At 44.6% G+C, this 19899-nt stretch overlaps 1 protein-coding gene across 1 annotated transcript; it reads right to left on the bottom strand.

Annotated features, from left to right (window-relative positions):
• Positions 1–1155: 1155 nt before the first annotated feature.
• On the bottom strand, positions 1156–18100 carry TECTB (tectorin beta). The gene is made up of 10 exons (XM_042909155.1): positions 18025–18100; positions 17122–17312; positions 15787–15929; positions 15609–15681; positions 9686–9789; positions 9482–9565; positions 5158–5320; positions 3576–3648; positions 2352–2384; positions 1156–1205 (listed from the first exon to the last, which is right to left on the bottom strand). The coding sequence occupies exons 1-10, from the start codon at positions 18098–18100 to the stop codon at positions 1156–1158; spliced, it is 990 nt and encodes a 329-aa protein (XP_042765089.1).
• Between the last annotated feature and the right edge of the window lie 1799 nt (positions 18101–19899).

Raw genomic sequence — 19899 nt, 5'->3', positions numbered from 1 at the left:
CAACGTCTTCTGGATCACTGGGGTGGCAGTATTATCAGGGTGCAGCACCACGTGATTCCACGGGCCGTTTTTGCATGTGTGTTTCTGACTTTTGTGTGTGTGTGTGTGTGGGGGGGGGTTCCATTGTAATGATCAGAAGTTAATGAGACAAAGACAGATACCTGCTTCACTGTTAAAGTAAAGGCTAAATGAAGTCAGTCCATTTGGTACTGATGATTTCTTAAATCAAGTAGAAAACAAATAGTGAGAGCATCGAGCATCACAAGGTATAAGGTAGGATTGGGAACTCCAGAGACCTTGTCACCGATGTCACTCCAGAGTCATGTTGCCAGCAGCAGGTTTCATTTAGGCAGTGCCACAGTAGGAGGTTAAATTTATGTTGATGTGAGTTTTATTCTTTTTGTAGCTTGATTCCTTTTTCATCTGTAATTTTCTTTTGATTTTAGAAATCAATCCAATATAAAAATGAGTCAGTTAATACCTCTATAATGTTTATACATATTGAAGAAACACTATAATAAAAACAAATTAGGTTAGCACTGGGGGCCTCTCAGGAATTATTTTCTTTTATAATACTCAGGTTTAAGCAAAACTATTCTATTCCACTCTGATTCCCACATATCATCATTTGATATCATCATTTGAAAGATTGGAACCCCCTGCCTGGTGGCTCAGCCCTGGTTCTTAAATAAGCATTGCACAACATCAGGGACAAAGGCCCCCTCTTGGCAAAATTGGCTATTCCTGTGCATTCTGTACTTAGCACTGACTTGGTGGTTATGCCCTACATTCTCGTCAAAATGTTCAGCTGCACTTGGTTGGGTGTGCTAGTGTTTTAAAATTAGAATGGCTTTCAAAGGAGTCCACTGCAGCCCTGACTTGAGCCTGGGGAAAGGAGACTTCTCGGCCAGCTGCCGGAGAGAGACTGTAGGATCTCAGAGCCACGGGAAGTCACAAGAGGAAGTAGGCCACCAAAGACAATCACTGAAAGGCGCAAACATCATTGGAACACGTAATTGGCAAAGCGCTATTCTCCGCTCCTCAACGGTATGTTCTTCTGTTTGTTCTTGTTGGCAGCACAATAAATGGGAGTTTGTCATCGACACAGGAGATGATGTTGGGTGGAGGAGATGCCACTGCCTGCCTGGCGATCCCCTACAACACGGCACAAATCCCCAGCATCACGATGAGGTGATAGAGGACGTCTGGGAACCAGATAGGAAAGCAGACACAAACATTTTACATGGAGCAAGGACGGTGGCAACAAAGAGTTAACTCAACAGAAGAGGCAACTCGGGGGCATTAAGTAGGTTTACATAGACCGCTGCACATTTTATACAAAATCAGTTTTGTTTATCTTTTGGGGTTTCCGGAGCTTAGTTTTGTCAGTGCAAGGAGCCCGGCAGATTGACCTGGGTAACGGACCTCTGACAGATGGGACTCTGAACATGGATAACACAGTGACAGCACATTTCACCATAGGGCTTTCACTGTAGAACTTCCTCAAAAATGAGGATCTGGAATTAGAGTCTCAAAAAGTTGGTTTACGTGATTTCCTGTAATCGTGAGAGCAAAGTCTACATCTGTGAGTTTGTTAATAAATAGAACCGTCTTACCCCATCTCCTCACATAGTTGTTCTCCTTCTCATCATTCGGGTGAGATCTTGGGTCTTAGCTGAAACGTTTCTTCTTCTGAGACGCTTCCCTGGCTGCTATCTAAATCACTCCTCTACCCCCACCCCGACGCGTCCCACTAGTGGGAAGGGCAGGGGCTTTGCCCATCTCTCTCTGCAGAAGCGCCACTGCCTGGAGGAGTAATCACGGCTGATCTTTACTGGATGTTTGCCGTATGCTGGGCACTTTTTGGCGCCCGTAGCTGTAACATTTAATCCACACAGCAGCTATGTGTGATAGGAGCAATTGTTAGCCCAAATTCAAAGAGGAAACTGGGGAGGGGAAGGGTGACTTCATTGCCCACGGTCATTCAGTTAATGAGGGGCAGAGTCATAGCAGGGACTCAGAAATATTTGTGCAAAAAACAGATCGTTGAAAACCACCTTCTCTAAATGCAGGAACCCAAGCAAAGCCCCTGGTGATGTTGTGCTGAGAAGCGCGGTCCAATTCTGCCTCGTCCGATTTAGCCCCAGCCCCACCCTGCCTGCAGAGCTCTGGGGCCGGCTGGAGAGACATCTACCTCCATCCCCCTCTGTCCCAGTCAGGTGTGTTTTAAACAGCAAGTTTCAAGTCCTGAAGGTTTCGTTGGGGCCAAAGGTGAGCCTCTTTTAAAACACACGTCTACGTTGTAAAGGCATTACCCCATGACGTTTCCCAGAAGTGCCTCTTTTCCTTACCTGAGAAGCTATAGAGACTGGGGAATCCCCTGCCTGTAATGAGTAAAGAGAGAGAATACTGAAGGTTTAAGGAAAGGTCATGGAAGGAGCCTCAGAGTGATGCTTCTTAAGTACAAACCTGACCACATCTCCCCCTGATTAAACCAGCAGACTCCCATTGCCTTTAGGACAAAGTTTATAGTGGGTTTCATAAAAGCTTCTTTGAAAGAAGAAGAAAATCATTTTCTCCTTGGCTTTCTCAGGCAGGAGTTGATGAACTTTCTGGAAGGGACCAGAGAGTAAATATTCCAGCTATGGGCCGTATGGACCCTATTGCAACCACCTGATGCTGCCGTTAGAGCGTGAAAGCACCTGGAGACAATACCGATATGAACCCACGTGAATGTGTTCCCATAAAACTTGATAGAAAACTGAAATTTGATTTTTTGTCACGTATACATGACACGAAACGTCATTCTTTTGATTTGTTTCCAACCCTATAAGAAGGCCATGGCTCGTAGGCCCTAAAACATCAGGCAGCAGCCTGGTTTGGGTCCCCGGCCGTAGTTTAGCAACTGTCCTCCAAGGTATGTAGCTACTAGAGGCCCCAGCCTTCCCGCAGGCCCTGCTCACCATTCACGTCATACCACTCTTCAGGTTGTCCTGAAGGATTACTGACGGAGGTCTTCCCCCGGCCCTGGACGGGAGTGAATCCCCTTGCTGTGAACTCCCATGGCACCCTGCCTCATCCAGCCCCATTGACAGTCATCCGCCTTTCCCTTGGCATTTAGCAACTCTCTCCTTGCTAGATGTAAGTCCTTGAAGACAAGGGCCATGTGGGTCTCCTTTAATTCTGAAACCCCGGCGCCCAGCCCTGCCCAGGGTCAGCACCGACTGCTCTATGAAGTTTTGTCGACTTGAGCTAGATGTCCCCGGTACATTTCATTGTGTATTATCACTGTCGACCACATGCTCTGCCCGGAAGCTCAGAATTTCCTGATTCCTTGCGGGCATTGGAATTTAGGCTGCAGATAGAGCGTTTCTGGGTAGTTCACAAACCTCAACTTCTCGGTTTGGCATGAGCTACAGCTTCCCGGCCCCCCAGCTGGGAAGCCTTGAGTTGCAGGTGCAGGTAGTGTCTACAGGCACAACTGGTTTGGCAATTCAGTGAAAATGCTCAAACCGGCTGTGCCTGTGGACGCAGCCCAGAGTGAACTCAACCATTCGGAAAACAGAGAAGCTTACTACGGAGGGAGAGCTCCACTACGAGGACGCCCCCTGTCTGGTCCCGGAGGAGTCGCTTCCGTTTGTCACAAGTCTGGAGACCCAGGAGCAGCAGAGGGGAGGGGCGTGGAGGAGGGGGCACGAGAAACGAACACAGGAGAGAAAAGAGAGAAAGACAAGAGATTAAAAACAGAAGTCACAAACCTGATAGTCAAAATTCCCCAGCCAACAGGTGTTAGTGACCTTATTTGTCCGCTTATGTATTTACTTACAACCCAGAGCCATAGAGTCCCTTCTCTAACTTGAGAAGAGGGCAAAGCTTTTCTTTATTAACTCTTCAGGCTGGAAGAAATCCCTCTGGGAGAGGTTGTTGGGTGTGGGAGGGATTGGCACTGTTTCTTTTGGTAAGCAAGGCTTTTACCCGCGGTTACTGTCATTGGACACTTGCAAATGTGTTCTGATTCATTTTCTTCTCTTTTCAAAATATAGTAGCAATAATTACCCTTTCCTTAACTGTAAAGCATCTCTCTGCTCCCTCCCTTTTCTTTGTATTCCTACCTGACCATTTTCCAGCCAAGCAAATCAGTAGAAATAGAGATTATAATCTTATTTTGGTTGGTTACTACAGGCTACATGAGCAGGTGTCCTCTTTAGAAACTCTGTGTTCCTCCTGACTGGGGTCTCTTATCCAAATAGACCAGAGCAGGCAACACTCTGTGATTTAGCACTTTTAGGTCTAAGACAGTGGTTCTCAAACCTGAGCATGCCTCAGAATGGTCTGTTAAAGCACAGGTTTCTAGGCCCACCCAGTGTTTCTGAATCAGGCGGTCTGAGAGACGTGAGAATTTGCCTCCCTAACAAGCTCCCAGGTGACGCCAAGGCTGCCGAGGACCACACTGTGGACCAACTGATCTAAGGACCGGGTTCACACCTGGCGGCAGCGGTAGAGTGTCTCCCAGCTGAACTTGCTATGCGTGTTGATGGATTCTGCAGCAGCTCCTTGGTGGGTGATGCAGAGGGGAAAGCTGACCCCCGGCATGGGCTGCACTGAACGTGGCTGTGAAGCAGGGGCGCCACCACCAGGCCCTTCCTCTCCCAAGGTCAGTTCAGCTGTGATGCGTGTCGGGAATTTCTGCGGTATCTCTCTAGTTCAAGTCCCAGAGATGGACCCTTAGGCTGGCCAGGCAAGAGCTAAAAATACCCACCTTTTGACTTCCATCCAGTGCCTACTGCTACCACCTAGGTTTTGAATTTTCCTTGTGCTTTTAACCGTCTCAAGGTATTTCCATGTCTGTCGTTGTGCTCATTTTCCCTAACACAGCTCTCTGAAGAGGGAAGGGCCACCATGACTTATCACCACTGTCTTTAAAGATGAGAAAACCATGCTCCAGAGATTGACATGTGCTAGACCATGTAGCTTGTTGGTGGCAAGGCAGACAGAGCCGGAACGTCTGCCCCCATACCCAGTGCCCTTTCTTCCAGAATGCCCTCAGCACACGCGTACATTGGTCTGGTTACGATTCCCAGCTAAAAATACAACTTCTCAAATTCCGCCCCCACCCCCACCTCTGGTCACATCTCTTTCTGGAGAGAGGTGGCTCACCACTGGGCAGGAGAGCTTCTCACTGTCACAGATGAATGTCTCACAGTGTAACCAAACCTTGGAGAGTTTGGGGATGTTCTGGAACCGGAAAGCGTTGAATTGGAAGGTGGCTCTGTGATCTTTCCCATTCTCATGTACAAGGACTGTTTCATCTGTGGGGCAGCTAGAGCAGATGGGACAGGGGGAGAGAAAAAATTAGCTCATGAACTCCAGCAAAGTCTTCTGAGGTAAATTCACAGACAACAGCAACACTCCCTTGAGCTTCTATATAGTACGTTATCCTCACAAAGCTCTTTGACTGGCAGCACCTTCCTTACCCTCATAATATGAGGTCAAGTTGAGGAGCTATGGGATGGGTGTGCTGGTCCTCATTCTATAGGGGTGGAGAGGAGTGAGAAGCTGCACACCTGGTAAGTCACCATACCTCTGTCCCCAAGAAGGGAAATCCTTGAGAGATGAAGTCGACTGAAGGACTGGGACATGTACAGACTCCCAGTATATGTACAAGATAAAGACACTGGTGCTGAGAAGAGTATTCCCAAAGTACTGCCGTAGCCACCTAAGCCAAGTCATACCCAACATACTTCTCTGTGTACATTGTGAGGGTTTGCCACTGGGAATTTGAATTTATGTTATATTATTTAAATTCTGCATTATATAGTTACCTTTATAAGAATTTGGTCATGTTTCTAATATTGGCATAGGAAAAAAAATGACTGGAAGGATACCATCTAAATATTAACACTGGCTATAATGGAGTGGTAGAATTATGGACAGGTTTTTCTTTCTTCTTATATCTTTATATATTTTCCAAATTCTCTGCATGAAAATGTAATATTTGGGAAATTCCAAAGTCCCAAAGATAATCATTGCAATAGAAGAAACAATAATGACACAGATGGGCATTTTTCAAATTGCCCAAAAGTCAGTGACTCTCACTTGGGGGCCATTTTGCGTTCTGAAGACATTTAACATTGTGGTTGTCATGATAGGGAGACGGTGGTACACATGTAGTAAATAGAAGCCAGGGACACTGCACATCATTGTATAATGCACAGGACAGCACCCCGCCCAACAAAGAATGATCCAGCCCAAAATGTCAATGGTATTGAGACTGTACTTTGTTTAAGCAAAATGCTTTTTCACTTACCGAACACATGCTGCTTCCCCATTTAAGTGCCAGACGTTCAACAGTGTTGGGAACAGACACAGTCATTCTTGGGAATGTACAGTGAGGCCCGCATGAGCTTTGGGAATTGTTGTCTTTAGGTGACAAGGAACACCAGAGTCTGTCCTCTGTGGAAAATGGTCTATGGGCCCAAAAGCTTAAGACCAGTGGATAAACACCACAGTGGACCCCAAAGTTAATGCCTCTCCCAGAACATCTCTCTGACTCCATTGTCAATCCAACTCAGTGTACATATACCAGAGATCCACCCAGCTACCTCAGAGCCTTCGAGATATGCCCTCCTCCATCCATTCCATCCAAACCAGACATCAGGGGGCAAATTAGAGGTAGGACTGAAGGAATGTCAACTCCGTGAGTTAGTGATTGAGATGAGAAGTGACAGTGTGCCTCGTATCTGGACCAGGGGTCAGAAGCCGGGCCGTGTTTGTGGTGACCTCTGAGTCATGACAGAGCTGAAGGCATTTTCCGAGTTGTGAAACAAGACCTTGAAGGATCATTTGTTCAATAAACCTGAGATCCTTGTACGAACTCAAGATGTGAGTCCTTAAAATAGCTCTTTGCAGCTGGAGTGACACCATGCCAGTGGAAAACAATGTAAGCAGAGCTTTGTTGGGGGTGGGGAGGAGGCAAGTCCTGGGCAGGCTTAGATGTCTTGGCTCTGCCGCCTCTTGGCATTGGCTGTGGCACCTGCTCCTCTGTGACAGACATCTTGGGAAGACAGGATGCCCAAGGGAAGCTGTGACAACATCACCACAGGAGCCCCCTTCCCCACATAGGATCAAAATTCCCAATAATATATCTCTTCTAATATCTCCGGGCACTCTTGAAAACTGGGTTTTCCTCGAAAAAGGCCCAGTGGAAACCTAAAGCATCTGGGAGATTATGGGAGTGGACTTTCTCATTCCTCCCCTTGGCACTGTTTTTTTGTGCCAGTATCTCCAACCTCAAGGGGCCATTTCAGCCAAGCACAATATGGAACTAGATTAGGGCTTCTTCAGTTGGACTCTGCTTACATGCAGGTTCCCAGGGTTTGCCCAGGAACCCTCTGATGGGGTAGGTTAACTATGTGCCTGCATGTGTAACAGGCACCCAGGCTGTGTAATTCCTGTGCACACACAGTCTGAGCACTGCCGGTATAGACTACCACAAGGGCACAAGCCTTCCTTTTTTCCTGCTATTTTACCCATCGTTAGCTGGGAGTAGCAGTACCAGAATGATCTGCAGGGAGATGTTTCCATGGTACGCCAGAAACCTTTACCCCAGTGTGGCCATTGCCTGAGAGAGGTTTCAGTGCCTGATCATAATTTCAGGTCCCTGTAGGCCAAGAATTTATTTCACAATCTCCCTGAAATCATTTGATTACACCATTGTCCACAGAACCTAAATGAATCATTCAGTGACAGGTGTGACATCCAAATTAAGCTCCCATCTCTGCAGGAAGATTTCTGGGTTGCGTAGATGTGATTCTGCTGGCCTGTCCTACCTACACTGCTCAGGAAATAATGCTGCGTGAGTTTGAAGCCCAGATCATCCGTTCCCTTAGTGACTCTGGACTTAGGCAAGTTTCTGAAGCCGTCTCTATCGCTGATACTTCTCATCTGTAATATAGTGCTTATTATACTACCTACTATATACTACCTACTATATTATACTCCCCCTACTATATGGGGGGGGGCGCTGATGAGATTAATTATATACTTTTAGAGAGAGGGAGAAAGAGAGAGAGTTGGGGGAGGGAAAAAAGAGAGGGAGAAAGAGAATTTCAAGCAGGCTCCATGCCCAATGCAGAGCCCAACACAGGGCTGGATCTCAGAACCGTGATACCATGACCTGAGCTGAGATCAAGAGTCGCTTCACTGACTGAGCCACCCGGGCGTCACTGATGAAATTTAACTAAATTAATATTTATAGAGCACCTATCTAGAACATGTTTGGTCTGTTGTAAGTGCTGTATAATTTTTAGGTAAGTAAAAATAAATAAAGGCCCAAGGTAAGGTGGCTCCACCTTTGTTGTCTAATTATTTTTGTCCGGGGCCCCAATATTGACTTAGCTCAGATGGGTTCCAGCAACAACATGGACGTGCCTGCCTGCTTGGGTTTGGGGAACGGTCTCTTCTGTATTTACTGTTCTTTGTGTGGCTGTTGCCCACATCTCTAGTCTAGCTCCATCTGTCCTCTGTTTTTCAAAGCTACAATTTTAAGTGTTTCTAGACAATTATCATCTCAAGCTCAACATGACATCCCTGAAGTCAAGGAGAATCCAACACCTTTAGCCAGAAATCTTCTTCCCTAGCAACCAACAGCAAACATTCCTCACATTCACAACCCAGAGGTTTGATGTCCCATATTTCTCAGGCTTTTTGCCCGTCCTTCTCTCCACCCCATATCCAATTGGTTGCTAAATTTTGATCACTTCTCCCTCCTTTGGATGACCTTTCTATTCACTTGGCTATGCCTCAGTTTGGGCCACGGCCTCTAATATGGTCTTTCTACCTCCCATGTCCTGCTTCTAAACCATCCTGTAGATGACTTCCAGAATCATCTTTCTATTGTACAATTCCCATACTTTTGTCCTCTACTCAAAAATGTTAAGAACTCTTCATTATCTACTGAATTAATAATAAAAATCGACAATATTATTTAAATTGATTGGATACTGACTAGGTATTACATGCTATATTTTTTTACATGGATTATCTAATTGAGTCCTCACCAGGGTTCTGGTGTCAGACTAATTGGATTTGAACCCACTTCCCCATAAACAGACACACACACACACACACACACACACACACACACACACACACACACACAGTATGTTATATAACTTATATTGCTTAACACCTCCTGTGACTCAGTTTTCTCACCAGAACAATGGGAATGGTAGGTAATAACCACTACCTCTTGCAAGGCAAATGAGTTAACACATAATAAAGCTCTCACGACAGTACCTGGTACCCAGAAAGCACTATATAAAAGTTTGCTAGCATCAATACTCAGTGCGGAAACACAGAAGGTGTCACTAATGTGACCCTAAGAAGCTCCCCCTCTTCCTCCCCAGCTATTCCAAGCCAAAGTAGCCTTGGGTCTACCTGGTGCCCTTCTCGGCACTGTGCTCAAGGGAGTGGTACTCACCCCTTATTGATCAGCTGCCATTGCAAAGGATACATGAAATCAGCCGATGGTGTGGCCCAGCAGCTATTCAAAACCACTTTAAACCTGGAAATGAAATAAAAGGCATCCCTCTGAACCAGAGAGTTGTATGCCTAGCAACATCTTGGCTGATCTTTTTTCTTTTCTTTGTATTTAAAAATATAAACATGGAGGAAATATACTTACCTAATGCTCAACCCCTTGGCTTCTACTCCCGCAAACAGATCTGAACCGATTTCAGATGTCTCCAGGACAAAAGGGGCTTCCTTCTTAGTGGAGAACTTGGCATTCTTTAGAAGGAAATTGACACGGGGCATTACAACCTCTCAGACTGAGCAATTGAGCATGACAGGAACAGATGAATTGGGGCGGAGTGGGGGTGGGAGTTCCCCAAAAGGCACAGGCACATGAGACCACAGGGAGACCTTCCAGGACTAGAGAAGGTGTACCTCCTAGGATGCTGGTGCCATCTTAGAAAGGATGAGGCTATCACATCTCTGGATTTGCTGGTCACAATGAAACAACACATACTGTATGTCTCATCTATGCCGATGAGGAGCAAGATTTGGCTGATGGAAAAAAGGTAGAATCCAAGAATGCTGAAGCACTGAGCTTTACTTAATCACCCACGTGAATAGGGATGAAACACATGCAACCCCACTTTGCTCTCGCTCACCTTGACTATCTACCCGAGCAGATTCTAGCGTGGGTCAGAAAGCATATGATCTGATTCCAGTACAATTAACAATAGCGGCGATAACAACAACCTACTGATTACCTACTAAGTGCCAGGCGCTGCTCTACATATTGGGATAGTCTTTCATAGAGATGTATCTGAGAACAAAGCAAAGATCTCTGTCTCTAACCACCTGACTTTCTAGCAAGGGATGCAGACAATAGACAGCAGGTAAGTAAATTACATAATATGCTAGAATAGAATATAATACCTTATATAGGTATTATATGTTCTGGGATATTAGCTTTGCACAGTTTTCTTTCATTTCTATCTCACACTGAGCTTGTAAGCAACAGCAACTCTCAGCTCTTGCCCACGAGAACTGCCATTAAGCCAGATGTACCCATCCTAACCGTGTCAATAGCCAGTTGTGACTCAATCTTTCTGCCAAGTGAAAGGACTGGAGGGCATGATTTTTCAAGGTGTTCTTCCATCCTGTAAACTATAACAAATGCAAGCAGGGTGTGGTAAATTGGAGGGGCAGGTTACAATTTTAAATACAGTAGTTGGGGAGGTGTCATTGAAGTTGTGGCATTTGAGCCAAGACTTGAGGGAAACAAAAGAGCCTGTGCTTCCAGGATAAGTGGTGATACAAAAAAAATGCTTCTATAGTGCATGTAGTGCAGGCAGTCATCTGGGAAAGAATGTTCCAGCCAAGGCAAAAGCCCTGGGTGACAGTGGATCTGACAGGACAGCAAGGAGGCCAATATGCTGGAGCATGTGTGAGCAAGGGGTCAGGGGAAGGTTAGAAGTGCAGATGACAGGCAGTAAAGTGAAAGAGGCTATGGGACTGGATCCAGAGCACTGTGGTTTCAACTCTAAGTGCAGTAGGGAGTCATGACCATGATTTGAGCACAGGAGAAGCAGTCTTTGGTCACTGGTGTGTGTGTGTGTGTGTGTGTGTGTGTGTGTGTGTGTGTGTGGTTATCACTTCCTCAGGCAGTTCTGGGTGAGTTAAGAAAAATAGTAGGGTGTCCAATTGACTTACCCAAAGGAGACTGACTTCTCCATTCATTGCCCTGGTTTCATTCAACTTGAGTAGCAACCTTTAACTACTCTCTGAGTTTAGCCTCCAGAGACAAAAGCCTTCTGACAGATGCACAAGGATCCTGGGCTAATTCTAGTGCCCACTACTAACTTACAGGCAAATCAGGCTTTTGGGCCTCAGTTTCCCCATCTGCAAAATGGGAATATCCTGTGCCTTCATCAGCCTTGCAGAAATATTTTTATGATGGTGATTTTATGTAATAGAAGTATAAAGCCTAAGCCAGGATACTAGTTAAAAGATTGACTTTCATGGACTTGGAGGTAAATAGTGGCAGCAAGGATATAGTTAAAATGGACTCTAACCCCCTAAGGGTCAAATTCAGGGCATTTGCTGAGAGGTCTTAGATTCATCTTCCAAGGGCTCCTTCATTTTTAACTGACTTCAGGTCCAGCTAGGGCTCCCTGACTCAGTCACCTAGAAGTCAGTTCTTTTCTTTCAGTCAACCCCCTGCACCACTCAGATGGTTGCAATAATTAAACAATAACATTCTTAATCATAAGTGATTTACCAGCATAATATGCAGGTAAAGTGGCAGATTGACAATGGCCGTTCCCGTTTATTGTTAGTTTCTGGGGTCTGTCATGTTTCAAGAGACTGTTTACAAATGTTGGACCTAACCTGGGGACCACAGTGAAGTCCCCAGTGTAGCCACTGGTGCTTCTCCCACCCCATCTCCCAGCGATCATCCCACAGGGTATCAGGGCATTGGAATATGCCTCTACTTGCAGAGGAGCTAGTGTGTTTCTGTTACAAAGTGGAGAAAAGAATCTGCACCATTAATTCCATTTCTGAAACAAAGCACTTTTAATGGTCAGTTTCTCCACTTCTCACCCTACAGCTGAGGCAATTATCGGTGTGATCTCCTCCTACTTTCTTTAGAACATGAGTTAGGGACCTATTTCCAGATAGCTTCATCCTATAATACTCAGACTGTATGTTCTGGCATTCCTGGAAGCACAGAAACACCACATAAATTACCCATTCGCTGAACAGGATGGAAGAACACCTTGAAAAATCATGCCCTCCAGTCCTTTCACTTGGCAGAAAGATTGAGTCACAACTGGCTATTGACACGGTTAGGATGGGTACATCTGGCTTAATGGCAGTTCTCGTGGGCAAGAGCTGAGAGTTGCTGTTGCTTACAAGCTCAGTGCGAGATAGAAATGAAAGAAAACTGTGCAAAGCTAATATCCCAGAACATGTTCCTAGAATCTTTCAGAACTGAGAAGGTCACCTCTGACCCGCTGTGCCCTGCATAGGTCGGAAAAGGTCTAGAATATAAGATTTCAATTCCGGGCTCCACTTTTTAATAAGGGCACTGGCCAAGTGGATCGTTCTTAGAGAAGAAGGAGGAAGAGGATGGCAGAGCACCAATGGTGGAGAGATATTGGGGTAGGCAAGCCTAAGATAGTTGAGACCGTCAGCAACATCATGACTCAGAATTATTTCAGAAGACAGAACCACAAGCAATGGACTATAGTTCAGGATGTCATATCTAAAATGGGAAGGGTCAACTTGCCCTTGTCCCTGAAAGAGGTGGGGAGCCCACCCCTTAGCAATCTTGCAGAAGGGCTTTGGACTTTGGGTGCAAAGTCAAGGTTGATCATCTCTTAAGATTGTTCTGACTTTGGAAGTCTATGAATTTGGCCTCTATGGCTTGCACTTGTTCCATCCCACGCCTTTTTACTGGTCTCTGTCTAACTAGGAAGAAAGGTCAATACTATTTTGATTGAATATGTCAACCTAGCCCCATACTGACATTGACGGCATAAAGGCAACAACACTCTAATGGCAACTGCTGGTGCTAAGAGCTCTCAGAGTTTCCACTTTTAAATGGGGTCCCGGGCCCCAATCATGAAAGTAGCCCCAATTGGCTACTTTCACAGGCACCTACCTTGTGTCAGGTACTATGGTAAGTGCTTCATAAGAATAATTTTATTTAATCCTCATAATAAACATACGGGGTAAGTGCTATTATCAGTTTTATTTAGCAAAGGCATAGATGAAGGCCTAAAGAGGTTCACTAACTTACCCAAGGTCACACAACTAATAAATGGTAGAACTAGACTTTAAACCAGTGGGTCAATGGCAGACTATTTTCTTAAGCACAGTGGTAGTCTACTTCTGCAAGCTGACTACCTTCCTTTATTTTGAATTGGGGGCCAAAATAACTTCTCACTCACTCAACTATGGCCTGTTGGCAGGAGTGAGTGGGAGGGGGTAGAGAGAGAAGAGAGGAAGCATGTTGAGTAGAACTGGTGGTTTTGGAGCCCAGCATTTAGAGCCCTTGGAATCCTAAGCAATTGGTGGTGCATTGATCCTTTGTGCAATCTAGGGCACAGCTCAGTCTCTGGTAATTTGATGGAAATGTATGCAGGGAGCAGCTGTTGCTTCAGAAACACACAAGAATGCTCTCAAAGCGGAAGAAGGGAGGAGAAGAAAAATACCAGCCGCATGGGTCAGGCATAGGAAACCCAGACTATGGTAGGAATACTAATCAGTACAAAAGTTTCTGTTGCAACATCTGACTCCCTCTTTGCTGAAGTCCGTTTGTCCTATAAAGGTCTTAATGGGCCCCAGGAGATGCCTTAGCTTCACTTCTAGAACAGCTCAAGGAAATGTCCTGTTATGTCTGTCTATCCAGCCCAGAGTATGGTCTGGGTGATGATGAGGATATGACATTTAATTTTTTTTTTCTTAAAAAAGTATAGGTTCCTTCCAGTTCTAAAATTGGATTTTTATGTCTGAAACAGCCTAACATGGTTGATGGTGAGAGATGATTTTTGATAATCCTGGTGCCTTTCTATTGCTAATTTCATAAAATCTTTATAGGATCATATCTATAATTTTATCTGGTTAAAGTAATAATCATGCACATCAGGACAGGGACTCAGTAGGAAAGACAGCCTGTCACCATGATACCCCCTGAGACTGTTGTTGGTGAGTAAGCCTGTTTTTCTCTCTGGACAACCTTCATCAGTTACTCAATGTTGTTGCTACCTTTTCATGCCCCTGCCAGTCCACACTGCATTAACTCTCCTGATGATAGGGCCAGGGGCTAATGGGATTTCTTTTTTCGGGACTTAACCACTAGTGGTTTGTGGTCAGGAGCAGATCTAGGTTCTTTGGGACCTCAAAGCTTATATAATTTAGAGAGTCCTTTCTAATAAAAGGAATCCAAATTTTGCATATGAAACGAGGCCCGGGGCCTTAAAGGAAGCCAGTGCAAGAGAGAGGTCATGAAACTTAAGTTCCATCCCCTTCATAGGAAGTAAGCCTCAGAAAGCAGTGCTAAGAGAGATCCGTATGCTAGACTGGGCACTGCTCTGAAGTACCTGCGGGATTGTAGGCACATCATTTCTTCCTTCTGGGCTTCAGATCTCTATCTGTAAAATGGGCCAAGTGACTCTAGGATCCCTCCTAGAGGATCTCTCACCTTCTGAGTTCGGCTGGATTGGTGGCTTCCAGGCAGGCGGTAAAGCAAGTTCAAAGAGTTCAAGGTCAGTGGAGTTCCAGGTAATAGAGTCATTTCCTTTGTGAAATGAATGGATTGGGCGTGATGGCTTCTAAAGATATCTCCCAGTTCTAATGTTGTATGTAAAAGTTTCTATTTCTGCCTGCATCTTCCTCCAGCCAGCTGGAGTGTCACTCTAAGTATGCTTCCTCATTGGAAGCTACAGGTTTAAAAAACAAAACACCCCTTCTAAACAGGAGGGCAGCTGGGCTAATGGCCACTGCAGATTTAGTTTTATTTTGAGAGACCAAATTATGCCTTGAACTTCAATGTCAACATAGGCAGTGTGCCCAAATTAGACCAAGAGGAAGCCCACTATCCGAAGGGCTTTGGATACCAAAGAACTAGGCAGCAGAGGGCAACCCCATCCTCTCTCCTTAGCCCTGTCCTGGGTAGGAAGGTCACTACTCTGTGCCAAATGCTTTAACAAGAGCTGGATACTAATATAAATCTCTGGAGTGGATTGCGGTGGAAACTAATCTTGCCTGAGGGTTAGATGTTGGCTGACTTACTACCTATTGACCTTTGGCCACTCATGGGATTTCTCTTGTCTCAGTTTTCTCAAAATCTGGGAAGGGTAACTTTATAGCTCTATGGCACCTCTCTCAGCTCCTCTATCCAGGCTATGAATCTACCTTTCTGTGGCATCTAGCCTTTGAAGAGATTTAGAACTAGACCAAAGCTTGTCTCTTCATTTCAGTTCAAGAATGGGGTTCTGCATAGAGCTTAAGGAAAAGCAAACTTGGAGGAATTATCCTGTCATCTCCTGGAAAGGCCACAGGGCACTAATGAGAACCTGGAGACCACTTACAGTGTAGAAGTTGAGAGACAATTGGCTTTCAAATGTGCCCATGCTCCCGTTCTTCACGTGAACAGTGGCCACTCTGAAAAGGGGAGAGAATTTTGCATAAGGACTGAAACATGCCTGATTGACAGGGACTGCAGAACACACACAAGGCAGCCAGCCCTCCACTCTCAGAGTGACTTACCTCTGGTCAAAGGCAGCCTGGTTCACCAAGTAGGTGGAGTGGTAGGTGCAGGAGAAGGAGTAGTTCACGGGCTGGTTCTTTACGATTACTGTGCTGTCATTGGAAACGATGTGGCTGTAGAAGTGATAGATGGGGGGCTTGTACTGGAGAAAGGAAGAAGGCAGTTAGGGTGGCCCTGGACCCCATGATGAGAATGAGGGTTCTGGAAAAAGTGATAGAAGATGGTCAGACCAATAGGAAGACATCAGTGTCTGCCAGTCATTGACATCCGTGCCTACTCTTTTGGATGTGGGTTGACTGATAATGTTTGTAAAGAGTTCTTGAATATGTTCAGCTAAAGTTGTTTAAAATAATCTGGGTTGAATGTTGTACACTTACAAGAAACCCATATAGCCATTGGGCTTCTGACCAAGAAGAACTGGCCAAAGAATCTGTTTCCCAGCATCACCTTTTTATCCATTTTCCCCGTCCAAGTAATCTCGCATGAATGCCTTCACTCATCTCCCACTTCTAGAACGTTATTATCTCGTTCGTTGCTTTTTCCTTCTGCCAATAATAAGTACTATTTCTGTGACTTTTTCCTCTGACTTGTTGAACTCCAAGATCACAGAATATTGAAGCTGGGATAGATCTCGAACATCCATGTGAGAGGTGACCTGCCTAAGACCACACAGATGATTTCTAGCTCATTCTTTCAGGATACTCAAAGACATGATGTTTCTGTTAATCATGCCCATGACTCTCTGAATTACTGAATCCTTGCAGGGCCTTTAGGAAGAGGAGGTGGCCCTGGGTGCTCTTCGCTCTCATTTGCTGAGACCTTATTTATGTACAATCTTGTGCAGTCAAGGCAGTAGGAATGCTAGGGGTCAGCAGTGGCGCAGTCTCCCTTCGTGACTACACCCCAACTGGTTCTGTGGCCCTCAACTAGTGACTTTATTGGGAGGTTTCCAATGTCTCCTCTATCATCTAAGGATATTTGGCAAGAGGGGGTCTGTGGTTCCTTTTAACTCTGATTACCTGCTCCGGGTGCTTCATGAGACCCAACTATGAACTGTGTTACACTTTGGTTACTTCTTTAAAATGCGCTTCTAACTCTCTTTCATCACCACTTCAAAGTCTCAGGCAGAGGATGCTTCACCATCTGGCCGGGGAGGATGGTGCCTTGTGAGCACATGCTCAGAACTCAAAGCAGGGTGGACGTAGGAAATGTACACTGTTCTACTCACAGAAGGTTGCCTACGTTGCTCAGGCAACAAATTAGGAGAATAAACTTTATCTTATTTTGGGGGCCTAGTTTTCTTAGCAACTCTTCATTGTGTGGCCTGGACTTACCTCGGACTGTGTCCCACAATAGGACTTGTTTTTAGGCGACAAATCTGGGATCACAAATTGATAGTAACCTCCTTCATGGACCCCATTGTAACACAGCCCGCCAAGCGCCAGCTGATGCACTTCCCAGCCATAAGGACACTCAGGGATTTTGGTGATGATGGTTTTGGGATAACAAAACACGAGAATGACATCTAGAAAGAGGATACACATGGTTTGAAATCAGATACGGTGATCATATCAATCTACATAAAGAACAGCAGGTTCTAGCCACACCTGAACATGCAAAAGAGTTGGTTAGAAACATTTTCCTCATTATCCTTCATGAGCTGTGATGAACGCTTTCCCAAAACCTCGGGACTCAAAATTAGTCCCCTTTTAAGCTTTGATCTATTTTAAAGAATATATCTGTGAAACCAGACTGAATGGATTAGAAATATATATAAATTTAGAAATATATACAAATTTCCATGGCCATGAAAGTGAGCATGTAACTTAAAATTTTTTAAAATGTCCATTTCATGCATAACATCATGAAACACTATTTTATAGCACAGGACAGAAGTTCAATAGTCAAATAGAAAGCAGAAAAACAGTGGTGATTTTATATCTATCCATCTATCTACCTATCTATCTATCTATCTATCTACCTATCTACTCATCCATCCATCTATCCATTCATCCATCTATCCATCCATCTAGGATTCTCTAATTTTAAAAAAGTCTATGTTTATCCAATACATTTTCACTTCCTATGGGAAAAATCTCGTTGGCACTGGAGTGCTTAACAGCTTCTACTTGACCATGATATTGAATTTTGATAACAAGATAAACACAGAGCTCTGAACTTTGCAAAGAAAAACTTCAGGAAACTTTCCAGAAAGATGGACGAGCACCGGGGCATACCTGCTTTATTCGGAGTGCAAGATCTTGCAGAGGCTTCTGCAAAGACAGCCAACAGGACAAAGGCCCTCATCACCATTGCTTCTCAGAACACACTCTCTGCCAGGCGGCCAAACCAAGCTGGCCAGATGTTCACAGTCCTGCCAGAGCCCGAGACTCGATCACTCTAGGTCAGAAACATGAGCGAGAAGTTAAAATCAAGGGTGAAAATAAAGCAGCACGCACCATTGGGGAAAATTTCCAAGAGAGATCAATAATTCCGTCCCTCTTTCTTAATGGTTCCTTGTCTGTGCTGAGAGGCAGAAAGTGGGGCTCATACCACCGGGGACGTCAATGACACATGCGGTTGCTTATGTTTCTGACTGTTTCATTCTCTCTGGACTGTAGAGGCTGTCTCCCAGATGCTCCCCAAATCTCCGGCTTCAGTCCTAGCTCGACTTTATATCAGCTGAGGGTGTAAAAGAAACCGGCTCCAGATAAATCACAATGAACACGCATTATCCACTGTGGAGGGAAATAAAAGGGAACCTTGCACAATGATCCGATAGGAAGCTCAGTTACAGCTGCTTGAATCTAATTTACTTTACTTCACAGAGTTGTGAAAACTTTTTTTTTTTTTAAACTGCTTCAACCAGGATTGGAATAAAAAGTTGAATTTTTCCCCCTCATACAAAAAATAACTGTGGTTGGAGGCAAACTGATTTCTGTACAGTTCGAGGTGACAATTTTCTTTCTTTACATCTTGCTTTCTTACATTCTTGTTTTTATATGTAGGCTGTCTCAACGTTAAAGAGGACCCAAGTTCAGCTGTGTTAGACCCGCTACTCAAACAAAAATACGTTGTTTGTGTTACCACAAACATGTTAATGGTTTTTTTCCCCCTCTAATATTTTTTTAATATTTACTTATTTATTTTGAGAGAGTGGCAGAGAGAGGAGAGAGAAAATCCCAATCAGGCCCCATGCTGTCAGTGCAGAGCCCGAGGCGGGGCTCAATCTCACGAACTGTGAGATCATGACCTGAGTTGAAATCGAGTCGGACGCTCAACTGAGACACCCAGGCGTCCCTCCCCTCTAATATTTTTTAATAAACGCTGAACCAGAATATCATTCTGGCATTTCTCTAGAACTTCATCCTGAAATATAGCTTTTTATTTTACATCTGCAGGCTTTTAAAGTTCTGTTAGTCTCCCAGAGCAATATTAGAAAGGCATTCTTATGGCTCAATCCTTTATCACCAAGCAAGATCCCACTGAAAACAACAGATAAAATGCTGCTCCTGGGAAGTTGCTGAATATGTTACCTGAGATTTTTGGGCACCCAGAAATTTAAGAATGAAAAATCAGGGTTTGTTTTAATCTATGTTTTTAGAGGAAACAGACTCTTTTTATCGATCAAGTGAGGGTATATTGTGTGGAAACCCCTACATAAAGCCCTTCAAGAGACAGATGTAAAAAGTGCAGAAAAATGCCCTGCTTGGCAGGGCTTTATAATGTAGCTGAGAATCTAAGTCACCAAAACACACTGACTCAGAATCAGAATGCTGGGCTAACTCGTTATTTGCTACTTACCACATTTCCTTAGTTTTAAGATACACATCCCTTCCTCCAAGTGTATGTAATTGAATGTTGCAGAAACACTGGGATGTGTTTTACAAGCAATGTGTATACATAACATGGTAAAGTTTCCTCACTTCTTAAAAACCTGTTGTTAAGTTGTGTTATGTCTTACAACAATGTCTAAGAACCAAGGAAGTAGCCATGTGGCAAGTCATTAAAAATGTCTGTGACTCAGTTTCCCTCTCTCTAAATGGAAGCCATAGGCCTGGGCTTACGTCACAGGGAGGAAGAGCAATGAAATGAAGGTTTTTTTTAAACTG

Source organism: Panthera leo, chromosome D2 (genome assembly GCF_018350215.1).
Source record: "Panthera leo isolate Ple1 chromosome D2, P.leo_Ple1_pat1.1, whole genome shotgun sequence".
NCBI lineage: Eukaryota > Metazoa > Chordata > Mammalia > Carnivora > Felidae > Panthera > Panthera leo.
This window is presented reverse-complemented; position numbering and strand designations above follow the sequence as displayed.